At 37.2% G+C, this 26,118-nt stretch overlaps 1 protein-coding gene across 1 annotated transcript in view; it reads left to right on the forward strand.

The window, feature by feature from the left end:
* cachd1 (cache domain containing 1) overlaps positions 1-26,118 on the forward strand; it is an 80,825-nt gene that overhangs the window by 16,800 nt on the left and 37,907 nt on the right. Inside the window, exons 2-3 of the mRNA XM_007550867.2 lie at positions 15,939-16,001; positions 23,179-23,327. Of these exons, the coding sequence (XP_007550929.1) occupies positions 15,939-16,001; positions 23,179-23,327 (212 nt within the window). The remainder of the gene's footprint in view (positions 1-15,938; positions 16,002-23,178; positions 23,328-26,118) is intronic.

Genomic DNA, 26,118 nt, shown 5'->3' on the forward strand with positions numbered 1-26,118 from the left:
TTCTTTGTCTCTACTTAGCATGTAGCATACTATCACAAGATATAATTACAGTTATAAATTGTCATATGAAAGTGAATTGAAAGTGTCTTTAGAGTTCATTTGTATCATTTTGGTCTCCAAAGTGTGGTGCTGAAAAAGTTTGAAAACTTGCATTGAAAATGCTTGAAAATAACTTGAATTTTACTGTGGGAAACAGATGGTTTGCATAAACCAGACCATCTGCATAAACCATCTAAGACCATATAACTTTCTTTTTGCTTACAGAGACGCTTTTTAAACAGGAACGATATATCCACAGTTTTATTGGTTCCTATTTGTTTGTATCTTTTATTTTTCCTCTGGACAGTGCTTACAGCCTATCAGTGATGGTTCTGTCACACACTTGTTGGTCTTCATTTGATATATGAAGTCCTGCTAAAACAGATGTTATGAAGCACAGGTAATGTTGTGGCCATCAAAATGTTCATGTTCTTGAGAACAACCGTTCTCAAGAACATTGGTGTTGCAATGGTGTTGACCATTGTAACACCAAGTCTTGGTGTTGCAATGGTCTCAATTACATTTTTCCTGGTTTCGATCCAGGTGTCTTGGACTTTTTCTGAAAACTACAGCAGCAGTAACATCGTCTTTTACTGAAACAGACTTTGCAATTCCTGATTGTATTGAAATGCAACAAACGGCTTTTAGTTTTTACGTACTGAGGAAGAGAAAACAAGAGTCAATTCCTCTCCCTCAAACAGCTGCCTTCACTAGCTCTGCCTGTGGCTAATGCTAAGTTAGTTAACATTTAGTTGTAACAGATGTTTCTGTTTAGCTTATTAACTGCTTGTGAGACATTTTAGATGAGTGCCATTTAGCCAATGCTCTACAATGATCCGAAACATATAGCCAAAGCATGCAGTGGAATAATTTAGGTCAAAGTAGATTGATGTTAAAATCGGTGCTGGTTAACATTTATTTTAATTTCTTTTTCCAAATTAAGTATTTTTCTTTGTTATATTTTGACTTTTTCTAAAAGCATTAAACTCCACCATTACTTGGCCATCCATTCTTAATTCCTTCGTCCATCCATTCTTAATTCCTTCCACCACACAAAGTCTACAATATTCAACATTATACATTGATATCCATTTTTATTGCCAACTTCAGTGATTTCATCCACAATTTCTGCAAGTGAAGTCATCATATGTCCTTAGTTTGAATGGCCCAGTCAAAGTCCAGAGATAAATTCAATTAAGAATCTGTGACAGAACCTGAAAATTTATCTTCAGAGGCTCTTTACCCAACGTCACTGAGTCGACAGGCAGCATAGGTCAAAAGGTTCAGACTGACCACAGACTAATTCAATATAATTGATCGCTGAAGTCTGTGTTAATCTTAAGACTGTGCAAGTAAATGATGTCTTTCGACCTTGTAACTCTACGTAAACACTGTTTGTTGTTTGTTGTTTGCGCGCCAAAGCAACAGTTGATGAGCCTTTTGATTGAGAGAACATTTCATGGTTTCCAAAGAAAGGCAGGATTTTCTCATTACTATGTGTTGTTGGAATAAGTTGACTGCTGTGTGTGAGGTTTTGTTTTCCTCCCCCTTTACTGCCTGATTTTTATCACCTTAATGGAAGTGCCTTGGTATGCAGCTTTGATCGCTCCTTCAAATCTTTTCACTCAGGCTCCACTTTAACAGCGAGTTGTTACTCCCATAATGCACCACAGAACTGGCGCTGCTACAGATGCAAGGTGTGTGCACGCTGTTGCTTCCAGGCTAAAATCAAGAAAGACAAATGTCAGATATTCCATTGGAAGCCTAAAAAGGTCTGCAACACATTTCTGAGAAGCTTTATTAACTTATATGGCCATGGATTTTGAACATATTTAATGTTTGTTCCGAGTTGCGTCACTGTATTAAAATTTGCTTTCATAAAGTTTTATTACATACAATTAGTCTGACGCAATTAATGTGTGGTTGCTGTGGCCCGAGGCCATGTTATTTAACGATTGCATTACCTTGACTTCAAAGTGAAGGTATTATGTGGTGACAAGCATAAGGTAATGGCTTGTGCCCAATGCTCCTAACCACATGCACTTGACATTTGCTCTCAAGAAAAATTTGGAAAATAAAGTGTCATTCCATTTTTCTGTTGGTGTTATTGCTACAACCCTGTGGAGATTGTGTTGAAAAGCTTGAGACGACTTGGTGCAAAATAAATCACTGGTTGTTGGAGGTCCATTTGTATATTTGACATTTCCACATGCAGAGTACCGTTTGCACACAAAATACAAAACATAACAAGTAAATGTATTTGTTGAGAACAAATACATTTACTTTACGGTCCTGTTTATGCTTTTTGTCCTGCCATGTGGCTTTAGTATTGGTCTGCAGATCGCTCCTTCTCATGCTTCAATCTTTTGTTCTGCAATTAAGGCTCGTGAATTTTAATTTGTCTGTTCTTCTGTAGCACCTTCAGACCAGATTTTGTACTTCTATGACAAACAGGACGCATTGCTAACTTGCTCTGTAAAACACACAATAACGCACAGGGCTTTTTTGCAAGGTGCTTGCCTGCCATCAGTGGCAATTTGTGGTTCAGCGTTCTGTCAAAGGGCTTTTTATTTAGGCCGTGGAATTTAACCATCAACCACATTAAAATCCACTCTAACTTGTGAGCCTCTGCCAGTTAGTGTAATATTAAACTTTTGAGATGGTGCTCATTAAAAGTGTTTTTATGAAGCACAAAGGGATTTCAATCACTCTGGTAGACATGTCCATCATAATTAATTAACCCCCAGAGCTTCATGCATAAAGTGTTCTTGGCACTGTATGGGTTTATCAGCAACAGAACTTGCTTTTTAAGTGTATGGTGTCAAGGTTATATTCTGTTCTTTCCTCAGAAGAAAATAACCTTACCGTCTCTTGGAGTCATCCAGGGTATCATTCTTGACTTTTTGTACATCTGTATATCCTCCTGACATTTCTGACATTAGTGGAATATCGACAAAGTTTTGCACACATTTGTGATGGAAACGCAGCAACTGTCATGCTGGATAGTCTTTAAGTGATGTGTTTAATTCTATGCATATTAAAATGGATTGAGTTGATTTCACCTGGACTACTTTATCATACCACTTTTGATTGATCATCAGATATCCAATTTGTTATTTTTGGCCTTTTAATGAAATGTCTAAGTATCATTTTGAATTGTTCTAAAAGTGTTTCTGTCCTGTTTTTTTTTCTTTTGTTCTGATGATGTTGGTGTCTGCTGTGTTTTTGGAACCACTTTCAGACTGAGGGTTTTATTTGTTGACTTTAGGTGCCACTTTCCATTTCAAGGATTTGACTGGTCCTCACAGACTGGTAAAGGCAACACAGCTTTAGTTGTTGGCTTTGTAGTGACTGTAGGCCATGAAAAAGATGCTGAACTATTCAGATTACACATCTTTGGCAATCATGTATTTTAGTTAAATAAAATGTGATTCTGTTGTGGGTAAAGTCATTCTAAGCCTCCAGTTGTGCATGCTTTTCTTCTCTTCACATGCAACTCCTCCCCACTTCTTCTCTCTCCACCTCACCGTCCTCCCCCCTTTTTTACCCTCACATGTGGAAAGCATTATATCCTGTCTGGTGGAGAGGGAGAGCAAACAACTCAGGCTGAGAGCCTCCTGGGGGAGGCATAGGGAGGTGCTGCAGAGGCTGTTGGGGTAGACGTGCTGGTGACTCTCCCTGGACCCTGATGGTGCAGTGTCAAAAGTGAGTCTTGTTTCAGAACCACAGCCCCACCAGCTGACAGGCTTCATCCTCCCACTTCACTGGAGTGGAGGAGACCCTGGTTGGATGAGGTGGTGGAAGATAAAAGAAAGTCCAGTTTCTCCCAAAGTACTCACTGTGGTCGTAGATTAGAGGCAATACTTATTTATTTAAATGCACATGTTCATGTTTTCTACTCTTTATGTTTATGGCACATTATTTTTTTAACATTAGGTGATCCATCAAAATAACAGCCTATTCCAGTGCTTTCAAAAAAAATCAGTTCTTTTATTGGTTTTCTCTACAGGGCAACTCAAACGAGATCAAACTTGTACAAGAAGATCAGATTTTCATTAAAATGTTTAACAGCAAAAGACACAAGTGTTGCTATGCACATACTCTAGTCCAAAACTTAGTCCTTCTTTTTACATTCAGCAATAGTCTGTTTATAGCTAACGATACGCTCAGGAACATGGGACCTGCCACTGAAAGAAAAGTAGGATCATACAGCAGTTATACCCTGAAGGTCCAAAGTCACTTTCTACTTATGACTTGATAAGACTTTGTAGTCAGTAGTGAAAAGTCACAATTTTACTGCCTCTGAAGCATTAAAACCATTTAAGACATTGAACTTTAGGAATTCACTGTAAATAATTGACTTTACCCAAACCCTAGCCCTAAACCTAGTTGAACAGTAACAAGGAAAATTTGATGAAACTGTTATTGTGCGTTTGCGTCTGTGAGATAATTTGACATGTCTGACTGGGTTAAATATAAATGGAGATGAAGGGCAGTTCAACTTATACTAGCTGTTAAAACAAGTTTTGTTTTATTCACCGTATTGAAGAATCAAAAGTCACATTTTAGTGTCTGAGAGCACCTTTTATTGTTTGATGTATTTTATTTGACAGAATAAAATTTTAGACCAGCCTGAAGTATTTCCAAATATCACAATTTTTTCAAAATTGTGATTTTCAATAAAAACAACATTCCATCAGTCTCTTCCTACAGTCTAAATGCTTTTAATGAGATGTGAAAAACAGCTGAAGGAACTGGAGTTTCCTCTGGTTTTATTGAGCTTAGAGTTCTGCTGCACATTGCCAGCTGGCTGAAAGAAGGTTTCTATGATTTCTTCTCCTCTGATTATAAGAAATATAACAGCTTGTTAAACTATAAAAGTTAGAATAGCAAAACGAGATTAAAAACTTCCTCTAATTTTATTTGGGGGTTAATTTTTTCTTGTTTGTGTGTCAGAATAAGAGATGATTAATCTTAATGGAACTGTAATAATCTGCATATTTATACTAGCATTGTGGCAGTCAAAATAATTGCTGCGTGGCTTTAAATAAATGTAACTACATTTGTGTCAGATTTTTAAATAGAGATCCAATTGAACTGTAGCATATTCAACAAGAGAAGTAAATCAAGCCTGTGCTACATAGTGAATATTTTACATTGCTTCATTTTCTATTTCCAGATCAGATTATTTGAAAGTGTTTCCAAGATGAACAAAAATTAGAGAATAAAAGCCCTCCGTTCGTACAGAAGAACCAGCATTTTCTTGTCCTTTTTGGCTGAGACTTTGGTGTTTTGTGAAGAGCGGGACCTCGGTGAGACACCACCAGAGGCTCACCAGAGAGCTTTGATGAGCATGAGGGACAGTTTTGCACATTAGTGTGCTGCTATGAGTATAAGGATTTATGTTTTTATGAGTTTGTGCAGTAAAGATTTGACATATTTTCCAAACAGCCAGTAAACATCCAAAAATAGATTCTCCACACATACACACTCACACACACTCACCACCAGCACCCAGACCATCACAGTAGGTGGGCTGAGGGTGCCTCAGGTGGTCGGTTGGGTCGATTCAAATTAAATTGACCCCCGTCACCCTTAAATGCAGCAGCAAGCAGTTGGTAGACACTGACAGCTTGTCATTTAATTAGCCAACCTTCTTCACAGTGTTGAGATTGAGACACGCTTAATTAGCTACAGTTTGGTTCCTCTCTGGCCATTATGGTTGAATATAGAAACTCTGCTGACTTGGTTCCATTTATTTGGTCGTTTCTTTTATGGTCCTGTCTAAATCCTGTTAAGATCTGGTTCTATCCTTAGGACCTAAACTTTGGAAATCCATGAAGATCTTGTTTGTGGCATATGATGAGCTTTAGTATCAGGCTTTTGGAAAGACATTTATTAGACACATCCAGGACTTTTTTAGCAACTGCACAATCTGCGAGTATTGATAATCGCACAAAATATGTCATTTCTCACTGCATCTGATAAACATTCCTCAAAACTTTTAATGTCGCCTGAAGATAAAAACACCAGATTGTGGAATCATTGAAGCAAAAATATCAGCACTGCTGTCCGAGCGTATTTCTGCATAAAACATGGCGCCTAACTCAATCACACAACACATCTGTACAAAACAGTTCCACCGGGACCTGCTGCCTCAACAAGATGACGCAAAATTTGTCATGTGATCACATCAATAAGAGCTGATATCAACACTTCTGATAAACATCACTTTCACTGGGTAGAAGTACAGAAGTATTGCACCGAGTTACATTTGATATCGTTGTTGTGAAATAAACCCTAGAAATGTATCTTTCTCCTGGAGTTCAGTGCAACTTCACCATAAAAAAAAAACTGCAAAGGGGAGGCAGTTATTTCTGCACTGTTCTTTTTTTATTATTATTTTCATTACAAATACAAACAGTTTCATTCAGTTCTCCTCTCCCAAGTGCCCGCTTCCTGACTTTTCTTTGTAGTGTTTAGGAAAAAGAAAATGGAGACAGGAGAGGAGGTTGGAAAAGAAGACATGGCAAAGGTCTACAAGAAAAAGGAGGAGGGAAAAAAAACATGCACATCAGAAGTGAAGCTCTAATACTGCACCCTTGGCTTCCAGGCCTTTGTAGTGCAATGAGCAAGGAGTTGGTTTGGAGGGGGCAAAGGAGGGGCTACACCAGGCTGCGCACCAGCAGCAGCAAGGAAGCAGCAGTTTGTCTCATGGGCTTCAGGTTTTCATCTTTGTTGTGTGCAAACCAATTTTTGAGGCTCTACATCTATAGAACAACTACTCATCCATCTCTTGCAGTGAAAGAGCTTTCACACATTAGGTTTGCACATTTGCCTAGTACTAACACGTTTGTATGTAAATTCAGCCACACCTAAGACATACTTTTTGGTCCATACATGAACCCTGACCCAGTGAAGCCCTGGAGACAGGATTAGTGTGGGTGTGCTGATGTAGGAGGGTGGTGTGCACAACCTGCTGACTGGCAACTGAAGAGTTAATAGGTGTAGCTTTAAATCTGCCTGATCTCTGCTTCTGTTTTGCTTCCCCCCCCCCAATATTGTCATGTATTTCCTTGTAGATTGTAGTGAGTGCACTACTGTCAGCCATGGCATTAGGTTATGTTCTTATAGTATAACCTTAAGTAAATATGTAATTCTTCCAGAGTATTTATACAAGATTTAAAACTAAAATGTGTAATGTAGAATTATTCCTTCTATTGCAATAATTACCGTTAGAGAGTTGGATTATACAGTGTTCTTTTGATACGAACGTCTAAAAATACAGAATAAGATTTATTCTCATTATTCTCATTGTGCATAATATAAATGTTGCCGTTTCATATAGTTATAAATATCTAGCTGGTGAATTAGTCCAGCCCAACAGTCGTGTTTGCAGCCTGCAGGTGGCTTCTTAAATGCACACACCACTCATAGCTTACTAACGGTCATGTTGAAACCGTGTTTGACTTGAAAAGAGACGCTCCTTACGTTTCCACACCATGACGGCCTTTTTTTGTGACTGAGGTTTTTTCCAAACAGATGCATTTGTCTGACTTGTAAATGGAAAATAAGCATGCTGACTGTGCTCCCCCCCCCAGCCAGCCGACTCATTGTTTGCATAAACAGGTTTAAGGAGGAGGATGTTCTGTGCTTATCTGTCTACGCTCTACTATTGGGGAACATTTTTCTCACTCATACTTTCTCTGGCATCTCTGGTATGACATGAATGTTTTGGAACTTTTGAATAACCTTAAAGCTTGAAACCAGTAACTTGCCCATGCTTATTGACGATGAGTGTAACCATACATAAAACTCACAAGTCAACATACGATACTGAATTCACGAGAACCAGGCGAGGTTTTAATATTACTTCATAGAAAATTTCAAAGGTCAAATTTATGCTGCAAAAAGTCCTTTATATGACATTTTTTACAATTTTACGACAAACTTGACAAACTCCCACTTATTGTTGAATTCTATTAAAGAATTTAAAACTCTTTGGACATTTTAGCAGTATTGAACCTGTAGCTTTTTAAAACCTGTCCTTATTGCTAAAACCTGTCTTACATAATGACTAATGTACGCCAACAGAAAAGAATACAACGTAATAGCATAAAAAGTTGCCGTTGGCTAATGATTTATCACATTCATGAAGAGGTGTCCCAGACTGCACTGGAACATGTCGACCAGTGCTAATTATAGCTTGTAAATAAGCACAAAGATAACACTCTCATCTGGCAGCACAAATAAGTTCATGAAAACTATATTTTCATCTTGCCCTGATTTTATTTGTTTTTTTCTCTTCCTCGACAAATTAAACTGGTGACTGTATCATCAGTTTTCACCGTTTCAAAGTTTTACATCAAACAAAATGGTGTAGATGAGCTGAAGTGGTAAATAAATTAATGTGTTGCTGTCTTGACAACAAACACAACCCAGGTTTTGTGAACTACAGATGTTGGTTTTTGGTTTTGGAACTCGTAGGATGAACTTTCTTTAAAGTTGAGCCATTCCTGCAAACAATTCAGCTGTGGCTGGGATTAACCTCAAGCTGGATGGATTTAAAACTGGCCTAATGAGACAAAAAAAGGCCCGTTCTCTGTGATCAATGTTTGAATGCATTGCTTTGGAGCTTAGTTATCAGAAAGCTGCCCATTTTAGATCAGGGAAGCTTTTAAGCTCACTCTTTAAGACTCTCCTTTTAACTTGGCTTTAGAGGCCAAACTATGACATTCTTGGAGAGCTATGGTGTTCTCATTATTATGGTCCTGTTACAAACTGATTTTGTTGCACGTCTGCAAAAATAACCATGTTTCTCCACACTGACTTTCAAATTATTTATTTCACAAGAACAACAAATATGTTGCCTTTACCTTCAACATATTTGAATACAGTCACTGATTTACCAATAAGCAGAAAGACTGAATCTGAATTTTATTGGCAGTGACAGTGCATACCCAGAAAAAAATCTGGTTTAGGGTTGTAAATGACTTCAGACTGAGTGGTTTAGATGAAAACATATTCATGTATTCATGGACTTTTAAGATTTTTTTTTTTATATAAGAAAACCATATTTCATTTTTGTTTCACTTTATAATTATGTGCTGGTATATCACATGAAATCCCAATTGAATACAATGGAGTTTGCAGAACTTGATGCAGTGTGGAAGGACTCAAGTGGTGTGAAGACCTTCACAAAGGCAGTGGAGCTTCCATTTTCCCAGAAATGCTTGGCAGTGGTTTGCACAGAAAAGTTTGAATATGCTCCGACACCAACAGTTTTTGGTGTCCTTGTTTGATTACGGGTCACGGTAGCCCACGGGGCCCCAGTGGCTCAGACAGCCCCAGGCCTCTCAGGTTTCAGAGGCGAGCATTCCTCGCTGACTGCTCTGTAGCTGTGAAAACCGCAAAACAGCTCCAACAACAAACACTCGAGGCGATGGGGCAAAGGCAGCTAACCTGTGGCTAATCAACAACAGGAGTTTTCTCACTCNAAAAGTCCTTTATATGACATTTTTTACAATTTTACGACAAACTTGACAAACTCCCACTTATTGTTGAATTCTATTAAAGAATTTAAAACTTTTTGGACATTTTAGCAGTATTGAACCTGTAGCTTTTTAAAACCTGTCCTTATTGCTAAAACCTGTCTTACATAATGACTAATGTACGCCAACAGAAAAGAATACAAAGTAATAGCATAAAAAGTTGCCGTTGGCTAATGATTTATCACATTCATGAAGAGGTGTCCCAGACTGCACTGGAACATGTCGACCAGTGCTAATTATAGCTTGTAAATAAGCACAAAGATAACACTCTCATCTGGCAGCACAAATAAGTTCATGAAAACTATATTTTCATCTTGCCCTGATTTTATTTGTTTTTTTCTCTTCCTCGACAAATTAAACTGGTGACTGTATCATCAGTTTTCACCGTTTCAAAGTTTTACATCAAACAAAATGGTGTAGATGAGCTGAAGTGGTAAATAAATTAATGTGTTGCTGTCTTGACAACAAACACAACCCAGGTTTTGTGAACTACAGATGTTGGTTTTTGGTTTTGGAACTCGTAGGATGAACTTTCTTTAAAGTTGAGCCATTCCTGCAAACAATTCAGCTGTGGCTGGGATTAACCTCAAGCTGGATGGATTTAAAACTGGCCTAATGAGACAAAAAAAGGCCCGTTCTCTGTGATCAATGTTTGAATGCATTGCTTTGGAGCTTAGTTATCAGAAAGCTGCCCATTTTAGATCAGGGAAGCTTTTAAGCTCACTCTTTAAGACTCTCTTTTTAACTTGGCTTTAGAGGCCAAACTATGACATTCTTGGAGAGCTATGGTGTTCTCATTATTATGGTCCTGTTACGAACTGATTTTGTTGCACGTCTGCAAAAATAACCATGTTTCCCCACACTGACTTTCAAATTATTTATTTCACAAGAACAACAAATATGTTGCCTTTACCTTCAACTTATTTGAATACAGTCACTGATTTTCCAATAAGCAGAAAGACTGAATCTGAATTTTATTGGCATTGTATATGACCACCACAAAGTAGTGCATGATTGTGTAGAGGAAGAAAAAAAGGTTTACAGTTTGATTCCTTTACTCCAATACCCCCAAATATATCTAAACCACCAAACACCTGTGTGCAATTTTATCTCAGTATCAATCATTCTTTGACAGCATCATAAGTTTTCAGGATGGGGGCAGGGGGGTAAATGCATACCCAGAAAAAAATCTGGTTTAGGGTTGTAAATGACTTCAGACTGAGTGGTTTAGATGAAAACATATTCATGTATTCATGGACTTTTAAGATTTTTTTTTTTATATAAGAAAACCATATTTCATTTTTGTTTCACTTTATAATTATGTGCTGGTATATCACATGAAATCCCAATTGAATACAATGGAGTTTGCAGAACTTGATGCAGTGTGGAAGGACTCAAGTGGTGTGAAGACCTTCACAAAGGCAGTGGAGCTTCCATTTTCCCAGAAATGCTTGGCAGTGGTTTGCACAGAAAAGTTTGAATATGCTCAGACACCAACAGTTTTTGGTGTCCTTGTTTGATTACGGGTCACGGTAGCCCACGGGGCCCCAGTGGCTCAGACAGCCCCAGGCCTCTCAGGTTTCAGAGGCGAGCATTCCTCGCTGACTGCTCTGTAGCTGTGAAAACCGCAAAACAGCTCCAACAACAAACACTCGAGGCGATGGGGCAAAGGCAGCTAACCTGTGGCTAATCAACAACAGGAGTTTTCTCACTCGGTTTTTTTTTGTTTTTTTTCTTAAAGTTTGCTGAGTGCATGGAAGAATTGAGAGCTCTTTCCTCAATGTCCCCCTCTTCTTAAGTATGTGTAGTTTTAAACTTTAAAAACATAATTCCTGCTATGTTGTGGCAGTTCTGCTGGAATTTACTCCTTGCAAATAACTCTGTAGTGAAATGTGGTTTTACCTGTGTGTGAGTAAAACATGATGAAGCATGATATTAACTTAGTATCATGAAATGATTGCACAAAAAACGGCGATGGTAAAGATGACGAATCAGATCATCGGTTTGTATTTCTCTTAGTATGTTTGGGAGACTAACATACTAACTAGTTTGTGTTTGTGTTCTTAATAGCAGTTAAATACTGAATGAAATGGGCTGAGGATATTGTTTTAGACAGGATTGTGGGGACTTTTATGATGGAAATTAACTGCTAAATTTGTGAGTTTTCAGTGAATTAAAAAAATAATAATAAAAATATCTACCTTTTATTGTAATTGGCAAATAAGATTATTGAACGCCAACATCTTGAAATTCTGTTTGACCGCTCGTGTTGAAACAATTACACTTACGTTGTGTTTTTGTGTCTATTAAAGTTATTGTTGTAGAACTGAGGGAGTGGACAAACTCCATGTCCACATTATCATGTAGTCTAAAGACATTTAGTCTTGCTAAATTACCGATTGAAATTTATTTGCACAGTTGTTTTTATAAAAAAAAAAAAAAAATGTCAGGAGACATTTTGTGGACACTTTGACATTGCAGCTTTAAGTAATGATTATTGGTCCTGGTGAGTAACCTGTCAATATATTTCAATTAATTTATAAGTTAGTTTATAATTTCTCAAGTCTAAATACTGATTGCCTCTACATTATCAAACACGCTCACTGGTCATTCATGTAGCTACAACCCTCTTTAGCTTATAAAACTGCCCTAGTTATTTATCAGCGTTGTGTTTTTTATTTACGTGCTGGGAAATTTAACAAGCAGAAATTGGAAATGGTGTAAAAAAAGACGGTCATGGACCATGCTCTGAAAGTTTTTCTCTATTTTTTTTTTTTCTTCCATGGTGTTATAGATGTCTGCATATTGTGGATCATATTTTCTACTGAAAACCATTTCAGTATCACATCACTAAAAATCTCCAGAGCAGTTGAGATTTAAGGGCACTCCAGGTTAGTGCGGTGTATTTGAAGTTGTTGCTGGCCCTCTGGAATGTGTCTACAAAAGGTGTAGACAGACAGCAGGAAATGGCTGCACAGTAGAAACCAGACAATTTAGGGCTTTGTGTGTGATGGTTCAGCCTCGAGTGAACCACCTGCCTACCTGCTGCCACAACACAAATGTTAGTTTTTCCTCTGTTTGTAGCTTCCACAGAGTGCTACTGCCTGGGCTTGAGAAAACTGTGTACATAGCTGTGCATTAGAGTCCATTTGAAGGAAAGCATGCTTGTTATTGTATGTTTATGTGTCACAGCAGGTGCACATTTACCAGACGGCTCTGGGCTTTCTGAGCGGTAAGGTCATACCAGGACTCATTTTCTCCAGGTCTGAATGCTCCACTCCTGCTTCCTGCTCACTTAGTATACATCAGGGGCTTCTAAAACGCCTCAGCCTGCAAGGTAAATGTGGAAATGTAACATCACCCTGTGAGCCCAGCTAAAGAAAACAGTCGATCTGTGCTGGAGCTGGACGACACTGAGGTGACACATTTTCGATGTCAACCAGGGAACTTAAGGAAAGGACTATGATGTCGCAATAATTCGGGGGTGGTGGGTGTTAGCAGTTGAGGTTATTGCTTACCTTTTTAGTATTATTTTTAAAAATTGGTCCAGTTTGTGCAAAAAAAATAAAAAAAAGTACTACTTAGGTTTTTGTTTATTTCCAATGGTTTTTTTCCCCCTGATTTTATGTAATTTCAAGTGTAATTTCAAGTTATTTCTGGAGCAAATGTTTGAGCTGATTTTAAGCAGCCTCCTACATCATCTGGGTAAAAATGTTTTAATGATTATTACAGCCGTATGGAAATCTAAGTACAGCCTTAGTAGTTTGTTGAACTACATTTAGCTGTTTCACCTTAAAGTAGTTTATTTCTGCGTTACATCCGTCAGTTTCTCACTATGCTGTGTAGAAATGTTGCCTCCCTCTTTCTTGCTATGTTGCTTTAGCTCGTTGAAGTTTCAGGAAATGTGTTTTTGCGGCGTTCTCTAAAGGTCCCACTGCAGAATTTCATTCCAGTTGAAATCTAAGATTTTAAAACATTTATTCTTTTGTTTTTCAGTTATTGTTCTGTAGATTTGTTGCTGTGCATGGACTTAACAGATGGTCTCAAATAAATGCTTAAAAAGAGATCCAGATCACAAAAATGATTCACCTGTCAGGTTTTACATTTTGACTGATAAAGGTTTTATTTAGTCATTTTAAGCAATGTGCTTCAGGTGCTTTACTTGTAGTAGGAGTTCTGTATCTAACAGAAAATGAAGGACTCTCAATGTTAATCCCCATTTGTACACATTGGGGACACATTATGTCCCCAATGTGTTTAATTTTCTTTAAAGTCAAGAAGTGCATCACAATAGATGTTGAATGAAGTGTTGACTGAAAATGGTGTGTGTTCTTACTCTTTATTTAGAACAAAGAAAAAAAACCCCTGATTCTTCTGTATTTGACCTACTGATCACAGGTCAGATTGGATTAAAATCAGACTATTCCGACCTCCAGCAACTGATTGGTGCATTTCCAATTACAAATGTTCAGTAAAGCGACATTATTGTTGGGACTGATACGCTTGCCATAACTTAATGGATCATCTAAGATTCCAGTGATCTAAATGATAATACATTTCCTAATCAGTGGCTGTAAGTATCAGTAATTGTAAGTTACGTTGGACAAAATGATCACAAGGACTGATTCCGGACCAGCGACTGGACTCATTATTCAGCCAACAGTTGGTCGGTTGAGGGAACTATTTTACCTCAGACTTTTCTCAGTATCCAGCTGGAAAGGCAAGCTCATTAGTAGCTTCTTCTGCCAGTTTACTTGGCATCCATAATTATTGTTATCAAAGACTTGTAGTTGGCATGTGTTCTTTTCAAACATGACTATTCCTAATTATTGCATTTTCACCAACCATGAATTCATATTATGACCTTTCTTCAAAAATATGTGGAGTTCATCTAGTAAGAGTTTCTTTTGCCGTGCTAATTTATTGACACACAACCTCATTTTTACATCTGCTTAAACCTAAGATATATGTACAAAAATTGACTTTATACTTGTAATACTTCAATATAACTGATGAAAAAGTCTCCAGGTAGCATTGTGTCGACTCTTTAATTTCAGAGACTGTAATCTTGACATTGTCCATGCATTTTCGAACAATATTGTTAAAACATAGACATTTATATAGACACTGGTGATAAAACATTGATGTATTCTGGCTGTAACAACTCTTTTTTCATGTTACAATAAAGACATTATTTATTAAAAAAAAATACATACACACACTACCTTCAGTTGGAGCACATTGTGCAGGAATTATGGTACCATCTGCTGTAAAATATTTCATTTTGATAATGTTCTATTTGGTATTAATGTGATGTTTTTTTAGCCTTTAATTAAATCAGTCAACATTTATTTATATTGTGTTTTACAACATGATTGAATGTATTTTTTTTATTTATTCATTGTCTACTTTATGAAAATGTTTATATGTCTTAAATATGTAATATCAGGAGGTTACTCAAAGATTTCAGTTTGATTAGGAGTTAAAATCTGTCGCATCATAATGTGAACTGGAAATTGATTATTTATATTTAAGGTAGAAGTGATTTAAATTTTACAGCAGATTTGGGAATTTTTGACAGCATTCCTATAAAATGTATGATTGATGGACAAAAAATGGTTTACTGGTATAAAAAGAAAGTATGAATTCCCAAAATGGCAACACATGGATTCAAACACTGTACTAAAACAGTTTATTCAGCATTAAGCGTAAATTTTAGGTGGAAAAAATGGCAATGTCAAATGTACCATGCAGACTAATTTAAAGACAGAGAAACTGTATTGACATGACAAGTGTAGGCTCAATTGCAGTGCCCTGAGGGACACCTTTTAATCTCATCATTTAATTTTAAGGGACCACCTAAGTAATGTGAATTGGTATTGGTGCATGAATCTGTTTCAGTAACAGAGTTAAGTCTTGTCGTTCCTGAATTTCAGAGAATATTGAATATGGAAAACAACTTGGTCATTGGCATGCAGGTGGAGTGATGCATCAATGGCATTTTGACAAACATTAATGTAGATTGGACAAATTCAATATAATTTATGTTCATAATGTTTATGGAGGAGACCTTAAATAAAATGAGTTGCTTAGATGCATTTCTTAAGCTACATACTTCACTCTATAACCATGGGATTCAAATTTTTACATGACGATAAACATCGGTCATCAGCACAGAGATGGAGATGTATCACTAACACTCCGCCTTAATAGAGAGCCTTGATGGTCACTCTTAATTAAGTTAGTCCTTTCTGGCCAGGTTTTATAGGTGCTGGTCTCCAGTCTTTACCTGGTCCAACCTCATTGTCTCTGCTTTCTCTCTCTCTCGCTCTCTGTCTCTCTCTCCAGAGGATTTTCAACTCATTCGTGTACACAGAGAAGACATCAAACGGAGAGACAGAAGTTCAGCAGGTGAGTAACAAAGACCTCTGCTGTGTGTGTGTGTGTGTGTGTGTGCGTGTGCGTGTGCGTGTGTGTATGCACTCGTTCTCCTGCCTGTCTGTGCATGCATGTGCCATGGCGAATGTCTGTGGTCTTGTGTAGCGTTCACTTCAGCAACACTGAGGACAGACACCAGGGGGTTTATTAAAATTCAATATCTCCTGTCCCTGCGGCTTTGAAGTTTGGTAACTTATTTATTTCTTTTTACTCCTCTGTCGCTGGCTATCCATCCCTTTCCGCTCCTCGTTATAGTAAGAGCGCAAAGCTTTGGACAAACCGTTAGGAAGACAGATGAGCTGTTGCTAAAATGAAATGCTTTTATTTAATCATCTCCCTTCTACCCAAATGTCAAAATTTTGTGCCACATTTTGGATTTTACTGTGGAAAAAGAAATCTACTCTGGGTTTTTTGGCACCCTGTGTCAAATCTAACATAATTGAGTGCAGACACGGTGTGTAAAAGTGTGTGTTTGTGTTTGCTTTTCTGCGTCAGGGATCTTGGAAAAGTGACAATGTACACCACAGTGGTAAACAGCCACCAGCAAGAACAGACAGGTTGACGATTGTTTGCATTTCTCCGGTGACTCTCTCTGTTTGTTTCTTTCTGTGTCAGCACATGGAAGTGAGTGGAGTACAGTGTCTCGCACCTTGCTGGTATTTAGTATTCCAGTGGCAGTTGAAACTGATTTTAAAGCATTGTTTTGTGGTGTAACACATCACAAAATACAACGTTAAAACACTTCCCATTATCTTTTTAAATGAGCATCTTTTTTTTTTTGTAGACTCCAGAAGTGAAGTTGCTCAGTCTGAGACTTGAAGTATTTATTTCAGCGGCCAGCCTAAATGGTGCCCATAAATTCTCAGCGTAACCCTCCTGAGGTTGGCTCCAACTACTTCAGATTATAGCTCTGACATAGTTGGCTCGCTCTCGCTCTCTAGCAGAGGGGCTGTGTCCCTGAGCCAAGGCGAGGTTCAATTAGGAGAGTATCTGCAGAGAAACAGTTGAGATGGGAGAAAGCGAAGAAGAGCAACAGACAAGGATCCACAAAAAGGAGCCACCGGCATCTTCAGCGAGGCTGTCCTCATGGAAATTCATTATTCAGACTGCTGTGCAGACATCTGTCCCTCTGTAACGACAGGCTCTCTCTCTCTGTGTCCGTCTTTGTCTCACTATCCTGCTCATTGACATATGCTGTCAAATCATTAAATTTAAGCAGGTTATTTGCATTGAGGAAAATAGAATGAATTTTAAATTTGCTTTAATCTTCTTAAAGCCATAGTTGTAAGGGCAACTGGATCACATGCTGTCTGTGCACAGGCGACGGTAATAAAAATGGATTAGGCACTCGTTGCATCTCCATATGTAGTTGGAAGATCTTTTTCCAGCTTAGAAAATTCAGCCATACCTTTAATTAGAGATGCACCGATCCAGTATTAATATCTGTAATATCTGTATCAGTCCCTGTGTAGGAATAAAAACTTAATTGGGTATCGATGACAATGTGCATGATCTGCACAACAGTCTACGCGTTGTGCTCTGAGCGATGTTCACTTTATTCATTTTAAAATACATTTAGAATTCCTAAGTGCACTTTCGGAACCATTTCAAACGTTAGTTGTGGTTCACTTTTTTGTTTGACCTTGGTAGTCAACCTGTTATTTGTGTCAGTTTCTTTATTTATTTTACATTGACTGTTATATTCCTAATTGCACTGACTGAACAAATTAAAGTTATGTTGGTTTTACATGTTTGACTTGGCTTGTGAAGCTGTTGATTGTACTGGTCCTTACCAAGTAATTGTACTCTGTTTAAAAAACAAAACAAAAAAAATAACGATTTTAAGTCAATTCAGCACATTTTTTCTGTATCGTATCAGCCGATACCACCCTTCAGACACCTGTATCGGTATTGGAAAAGAAAAAAGTGGATCATTGCATCCCTAACTTAAATGCTTATATGCTCAATGAGATTTTATGTACCAGCATTATTTGTGACACTGTTCTTAGTGCAGTTTGGGAACTGCGCTAAGAACAGTGTTTACTCTGTGGCTAAATGACATCAAAACTGTCGAAAGCATAGGGCTGTTTGTTTATGGAAATATAATTGCCTTGATTATTGTTGCCAATTTCAGAATTATACGTACTTGTCACGATAGATCAACGAGTTTGGAAATGCACTGTATTTGTTCCATTAATCTTACTTGCTCACTTCATAAATGCAGCGTTTTCTTTGATTATTGTTTATAAGTGTCTCATGTTTCGGTTGTGGTCTGTTCTTCCATATGTTGCTTCAAAGAAAGCCATAGCCTTGATTGATTGAGTCACGCACACAGGTCAGAAGTGGTAAAGATGAATACAGTCTCTCTGGAACAGTTTTCTTTTCTGAACATCATTGGAAATGTTTAGGGGAAAACCTGTATTTGTTTAATGCTATCCACATATCAACAAATTTAACCACTTTTAGAGTTTTACAGTGCATTCCTTCATTTTGAAAAAGCATGAGCTTTGAGCATTCAGAATTCAAAAGGACAGCTAGAATTGGATGGATTCTTGTCATGTCAAAAAATAGATTCTATTTGAATTATTTTTCCAACAAAAAAAGTATTGCATTGAACAGATGTTTATTTCATGTAATTTTGTATAAGCTCATCTTTAAAAAATAAATGCATCAGTTATTACGTGTAGATGTTCAAGTGAAATCAAGTGGAAAAGTGAGAATTTTTTTATAGCCATACACCTATTCTCCATGCCTGTCATGTTGGTGATACTAGATCAAGGTCCATAATATGTATTATTATTTTTTAATATTATACATTTTATATTTATATTAATATTATACATTTTATATTTTTTCTTTTTGTGAGCATTGTATTACGTGGTTCTAGCTCTCTAGAACCTATTTATGTAGCTAGCTATATAGATAGGTAGCTAGCTATATAATTATGTAGTTATTTATCTGTGTAGCTACTTGGCTTGCTAGGATTTATATGTATAAAATCCCTTTTGCAAATTCTTTAGCATAGCCTTCTCTTGAAAAGAGAAATGGCTAAAGTTCCCCAACCATGGACGTTTGGGATATTTTTATTCGTACCTGCTCTACCATCCTTCTCTCTGGGTCTGGTTGCAAGATAAACTTGGCTACTCATCCAGTCACGCTCTCACCATTTCAGTTTTAAATATTTTATTTCTCTGACTCTAGCGAAAAGTTATTTTCTTTTAGCTATTTTAAGAAATTGGATTCTGTGGTGTCATATTAGACCATGGAAACAGGAAGTCAATACATGACTAATTTAACATTGCTAGACACTGATCTGTCTGTCCACAGTTTTTCTAGTTTTCATATTTAAAGCTTGCCTGCGGTAGAAATATTGAATACATAATCATTACAAACAATGGTATTTGTACTCTAAAATTGGGCCAAAAGAAAGTGAGGACTCTGGAATAATATGGAATGTTGACATGGTTTCCAGTAAGTGCTTGTGGTGGCCGATTCTGGTCCGGTGGGCTTTACAAGAGGCTGGTGGAGTGATTCACATGGTGGAGAGTAGAGCTCTTGTGTTCTGGAGAGTTTGGTTAATGTGAGGAGAGCAGATTGGTTTGGCTGCTTCATGGCGCACTGTAACCTAAGCTCTAACTTACATCACCAAAAGAGTTTTGTTTCTTTTAAGTAATTTCTGTTAAAACTTGAATTGGGCTTCTGTCACTCCCTCCCCCTGCCAGAGAAGCCCTCCACAGCTGAACTCTGGCCAATTTATCCATATTCAAAGCAAAGTTCACTTTAGCTAATTGCCGTGAAATTCACATTACCACTACGGAGGATTTTACCTTGAAGTTGCTGTGTGACAACGTGTACGTGTCATGCTGTCTGTGTTGCTTGTAGAGGCAGTAATTGCGAGCTGCGCCTCAGGCTCCCATTAAGGTCCAAATAGGAATAGCGGCTGACTGATTAGGTGTATAAAGCGGTCAGTGGGTCGGGGTCGCTCACTTTTTTCTTTTTCTTTTTTTTTTATTTTTTATTTCCTGTTACTGGTTTCAGTCACAGACTTTTTTGCAAGTAGCAGTAATTATGGGATGTGAACAAAGGGGGTTCAGATACTGTGAAAATAAGCTTTCATTTGTATTCAGAAAGGCTTATGATTGTGTGCCTGTGGAAGGCATTTGGACAACAATGTCTTGTTTTGGTTTCTGGTTTTAACACCTTATGTTAATGATTCGTATAAGTTTATGCACTTAATCTAAAGCTTTTTGTGTTTTTTTTTTGTGTGTGTTTTTTTTTTGTTTTTTTCCTTCTGCTCTGGAACAACAAAATGCTCCAGAAGCTCTCGCATCTTTTGGGAGCAAAGTAAGCGGAACAGACATTTTTTCTAAGACTCAACAACAGAAAGATTGGTGGTATTAAGTAATTCCTGAACAACATATAAACATTTAACTTAATATAATTACACAAACTTAAGTTGTGTTTGTCACAACTTTAGCTTCTGCCTTGAGTAATTGGTAGATGCTAAAGTTATCTGCTTTGTATGCAGTTAAACCCAAAGCCATGTCGCAAACAGGAAATCAACCAATCTGCTTCTGTAGCATCACACATGCCTTCAGTCACTTGAACTACATTTGATCAGATATTAATTATAAATCTCAATATAGCTGAGATTTGTATAAACCATCCCCAGTGTGTTTAGTGGCTGTGTATTTAGTTCTGTTTTGAGAAGATTGAGTCACTCAGAACTAAGGATGCTCCGATCAGGTTTTTCACTGCCGATTCTGATACTGATCATCCATGAGGCCGATCTCTGCCGATCACCGATCACTGCCTATCGCCTGAAATGGCTGTCAATTTTTCGCTTTAGGTATAACTGCTATTATGTTATCTGGCAAAACGGAAAAATTGTCTGGCAATAAATTCACCTAATTTAGACACAAGATATATTTTAATACATATGTAAAATCTTCTTTTTTTTTTCTTAAGTTGCATGCTGCAGTTTTAAGCAGACGTTCGGTGTGAGAGTTCAGTCTGGTGGACGTTGAGCTATGTCTGTGATATATTACTACCAGTACTGTGTAGTGGCGGTCCAACAGCGAGAGCAGAACCAGCGTCTAGTGTTTAGTTATGGTGGAGGACCTGTGATTTATTGGGACTGCATCAGAAATATTTTATCTGGTATCTACTGGAGTCTTTTAGATGGATAATGATCCAAAACATAACACCTATGAGACACCAGAAAAATATCCAAATAAAACACATTCTTATAAGCGGGTAACTTAAAAATATTAAAACAGGAAATAAAAAGTAACGCAACTGTTGCCATCATAGGTAGTACAAACAATCTCTGCCATAAGTCAAGGCATTGTTGAAGCTGTAGTAGAAAAACTCAAAATCTGAAGTTATTATGAGACATTGACAAGCTTTACTTCTTGATCAATTTAGGTGGTATTTTATTTATTTTATATGTTTGTTTCCTCCTTTTGTTTCTGCTGGTTCACTTTGAATAGATGTAGAAAGTGATTCTACCATCGATAATCCTTTTGTTTATATTCTACTATCTGTGCAGAATCTGAGGAGAGCTAAGGTTGAAAATATTCCAAAAATACTTTAGGGTTATAGAGTCAGAGTTGTCTTAAAATTTTCTCAAATTTTGTCAGAAAAAGTTGACAGAAAATTAAAGTCAGACCAAATTGCTCATAAAAAGATGCCATACCTTTGGATTTTATTTTTAACACCGTTACATTTTTTTCTCAATGTATTTTGGAATTAAGAATGAGCTATTTGTTGTCATTACCTCCCAGGAGGCTGTTGTCGAGAAAAGTCGAGCTCAGCCCACTTCCCCATGCTGGAAGCATGGGGAAGTGGGCTGGAGGGAAGGGGGGGGGGGAGGTGTTGTGCAACAACACTGTTGCAGATATATTTCTTGGATTCCTGAAATATCTGGATCCCCATTCAGAACGAGTACATGGATGTGCAACTCAAAACGTGTCCTTTTAAAGAAAACACTGCATAATTTAAAGTGGTTCAGGGGGGAAAAACATCAGTGAAAAAGCTGATTTTTTTTCTCCCTCTTTTTGAAATATATATTGCCTCTGAGAAAACATGCAGTATCAAAAAGATGACTACTTGATAGTCTTTTGCATACATAAGTGCACAACACATGAAAGATGGTTGTGGATTGTACATTTAAATTAGGGTTGTGTCGTGTGAATTTTCATCATTGCAAGTATTTGCAATAGCACAGCTTTTTGATTGGCTCACTCTTGTTGGTCAGGGTTGATATTTTTTTTTAAATTAAATTACTGAGCAGCGTGACGGCAAGTTTGTATTCTTGAGCTTTAGCCATCCATCACATATTTCTGCAGTTAATCATGATGAATTTCACACTCTGTGTAGCCTGAGGCCTGAAGCATCTTTGATGTTACTCAGCTTCCTTGATAATAAATAATACACGTGAATGTTTGTGCATGTGAATGTTTAAACGGCCCATAGATTTTAGATTGTTTGTGTGTTGTGTGCTGAAGTGGGTGATTCCAGGATCCAGACAGATGGGAATTCCCTAAATAGATCCAGCTGAGGAGAATACAGAATAAGATTGACATCATTTAACAAAAAGCAAATCTAGTTGCATATTATTTGTGTTTTAAAGAATCTTTAATTATGGAAGAATAATTCAGTCCAGGTTTGAATAATCCGTACTATTCCACATCCTGTTGGTTACTTACAAGAAAACGTAACAGTGCCATTTAAATTTTTATTTTATTTTATTTTTTTTTATGCTTTTAGATCTTCAGGGCACAGAAAGGGGCAGAGGTCAACATAAAGCATATGAGTTCCAAAGACCGATATATACTAAATTAAGAATAAATTATGATTAGTCTGTATATGTTGCAATCTTTATATTTACAAATAGAATGTAAATATAAAGATTATATTTACAAATTTACAAAAGTAAATTTGCTGAAAATTATAACAATTGCCCCTACTTAACTGTTTTAATAGAACAGAGGTAAATGTAAAACCAATGATCCACAACAACAGATATTTCCTAAAATGTAAATGTTTCTGATTAGTCTGTCTTAGTTGCAGTCTTTATATTTGCAAATGCTAACATAAATGTTCATTTCAAATAGTTTTATTAACATTTTGTGTTTCCTTTCTGCAGTTGGCCAAGAAGATTCGCGAAAAGTTTAACCGCTACCTGGATGTGGTGAACAGAAACAAGCAGGTGGTGGAGGCGTCCTACACGGCCCACCTCACCTCTCCGCTCACAGCGATACAGGACTGCTGCTCCATACCTGCATCCATGATGGAGTGAGTCATTTTCCCTCAAAAACTACTAGAAGACCACAAATTTCATCCTTTATGTCATAAGGAAGAAGATCTGCAGGATGTTTTATTATTGTGTGTAAATACACCTCCAGGACAGCATTCAACCATCTATAGAGGAGTTTTTCATCCTAGTACCCAAACTTATCACCAGCTTAGATATAGTTTGATAATCACATGATTTGTCATAACAGGGTACATCACATCTTACTGCACTGAGCAGAATAAACTTGCCGTAAAACATGGTAGCGTTTTTATGAGTTGAATTTCATTTCAGGCATGGAAGCATTGCACACTGCAGGGCATAAATAATGTGTAGGATCATAGAGTCCCAGACTGCAGACTTTGGGAAATAACAATGTTTGCATCAACTTTATAGTGGCATATATATTAAAATTTACTATTAAGTCTTGATGAGTTTATGCAATTTGCTTTTTCCTAAAAATAAATAGGGATTTTTAAACAGTTCCAGTGCAGGAGACTTGTTCTTATTTTTTTAAAAACTTGATATAAGGTTAAATATTTCCCATTTGAGCCTTTTGCAGAGAGTTTAAAATTGGTCCGGTCTACTATCGACCAGGCTTTTTCTCAGCCAATCATCAACTCCAGCAGGCGAAAACACAGTTCAAAAGCTGAGCACAGAAAAAGACAGCACAGTTTTCAGTTCTAATCTACAGAGCCGCAGCTGTCTCTTCCCTTCATCCGCGCTCTCTCCATTTCTCTCTATCTCCCTCCCCTTTATCAGCCAATACAACTAGTCACTCTCTCTGAAGTTTTTGCACTGCAGACTTCACAGGCTGCTAGGTCACCTGTCTTTCCTCCCGTCATACAGAAAGTGGGGGTGGGGACAGTTATCTGGCTCAGAGCCACCAGCCACCTGTAGCCACACCAAGTGCTCAGCATACTGGACATGCATTCAGTGCTTGTTCACTCAGTTAGCTGTATGTTTTTGCTGCAACATGTTCATTTTAACACAGTGCTAAAAAAAGAGGGGTTTGCAGCTTTATGAGACTGAAATGGGTAAAAACATTGTTCAGGATAAAAGATGTGTATAAAAGCTTTGGCAGGTAATAAGGTGTGATGCAGGGGAGTCACAATGGAGGTGGTGGTGATAGATGTGCCAAACTGAAGCTGAGTCTGATAGATCTCTGAACTTCAAAGCATTTTCCCCAAGGGAGCAGGAAAACTTACCTCTCTTGCTCTTATTTCTCTCATTTTGAATCTGCACATGATCATAAAACACTTGAAAAAAAATATGCCTGGCAAAAAGAAAAAAAATATAGATTTTTTATCTTCAGAGCTATACATGAGAAAATGCTGTAAACTTTATTTTCTTCCCTTTTATGTCCTCTTTATACAAAGAACATGCAATATACTGAGCATGTGATGAAGAATAACTTATGTAATTTTGTGACTTCTTTATCAATAAAATTGAAGAACATTTATTTGAGCTACTACTCTACTCAGAAAATAGCAGTACAATTGCTTATTAATACTAGTATGTAATTATTTTTATAAATAATTGGATTAGTTATTAGGGCTGCATGTTACAACATGGCGAGAACAAGTTTCACCAACATTTTTTGGAAACGATTTCTTTTTTTTTTCTGTCATGATGTAATTTTCTCAGTTCACTCTATGCAGTTCAGCATCTCAGCCAGTCTGGAAAATTGCTCGAGTTTGTGAATTAAGGAATCTTGGAGCCCACATATGTGCTCTTAGAAATTACAATATGCCATACAATAATATTACAAAGTTAACTGTGATTCCATATATTGTACAGGGTATAATTTCAAGCAAAAGACTGAACATGTCAAAAGTTAACTTGGCTGCCTTCTTGTTTAACCTTTAGGAACTAATTTAGGTGCTAACTGCTGGACGTTTTAACAGCCAGTAGTTTAATCACTAATCAACTAACAGGAGAACAAGTAGCAGGAGCTGACACACTGATAATGTCACACCTACAAAAAATCCAACTTTATATGCCCAGATCTCTAAAATTAGCATAAAGAAAGCTAGGCTACAGAGCACTAGACATATTTCTAGTTTTAAATAGTTATAATTCTTTACATTTTCGACCAGCAAACAATTTGTTTCCCAGCCTGTTAATTAAAACATTACCTTTAATGTGTAATTTGAAGTCAAAACTTATCATATTGACAGAAATGAGTATTAAATTACAATAGAAGTTAGCCTAGGCTAACAGGATCTTAGCTTTGCTTTGATTCAAGTTAGTGTCATATTTAGGTTTTGAAGTCGAGTTTTAAACACATATCTTAAAACAATTTCAAAACGTTAATAAAAAAAAAAAGTCATGCAAGGTAGTACCCGTTTTTGGTGCCAAACTATCAAAATTATCATCTTGATTGGAATTTGTTTTTATATATGTTTGTCCAGCAAAACTTTTAATATATTGCCCACACTCAGCCATGACATGTCCAATTAAGCCTAACATGGGAGAGAAAACTTGGCAATGAAAACAGATGGGACTTTCTGTATGTTAGACCAGAAGTCTATTCAATTCACTTCACTGTGTCTTTCACTAGTTTCAGACCTCAGCTGTTTTCTGGGGTCTCGGTCAGGTCAAGCAGTTTACAGGGGATCAGGTGGTTCACACACTGCTCATGTCTGGCAGCCTATCTTTTCTCAGGGAGGCCACAGAGGGCAGCGGTTAGCATTCGATGGTATGCTTTAATCATCGCTTGGTCTCACAAACTGACTGCATCTGAAAATAGATATGACTTGTTGAATATGTGTGTTGCCTGTATGTTTATGT

The sequence above is a fragment of the Poecilia formosa genome, unplaced genomic scaffold (genome assembly GCF_000485575.1).
Source record: "Poecilia formosa unplaced genomic scaffold, Poecilia_formosa-5.1.2 Scaffold38, whole genome shotgun sequence".
In the NCBI taxonomy this organism is placed as follows: Eukaryota; Metazoa; Chordata; class Actinopteri; order Cyprinodontiformes; family Poeciliidae; genus Poecilia; species Poecilia formosa.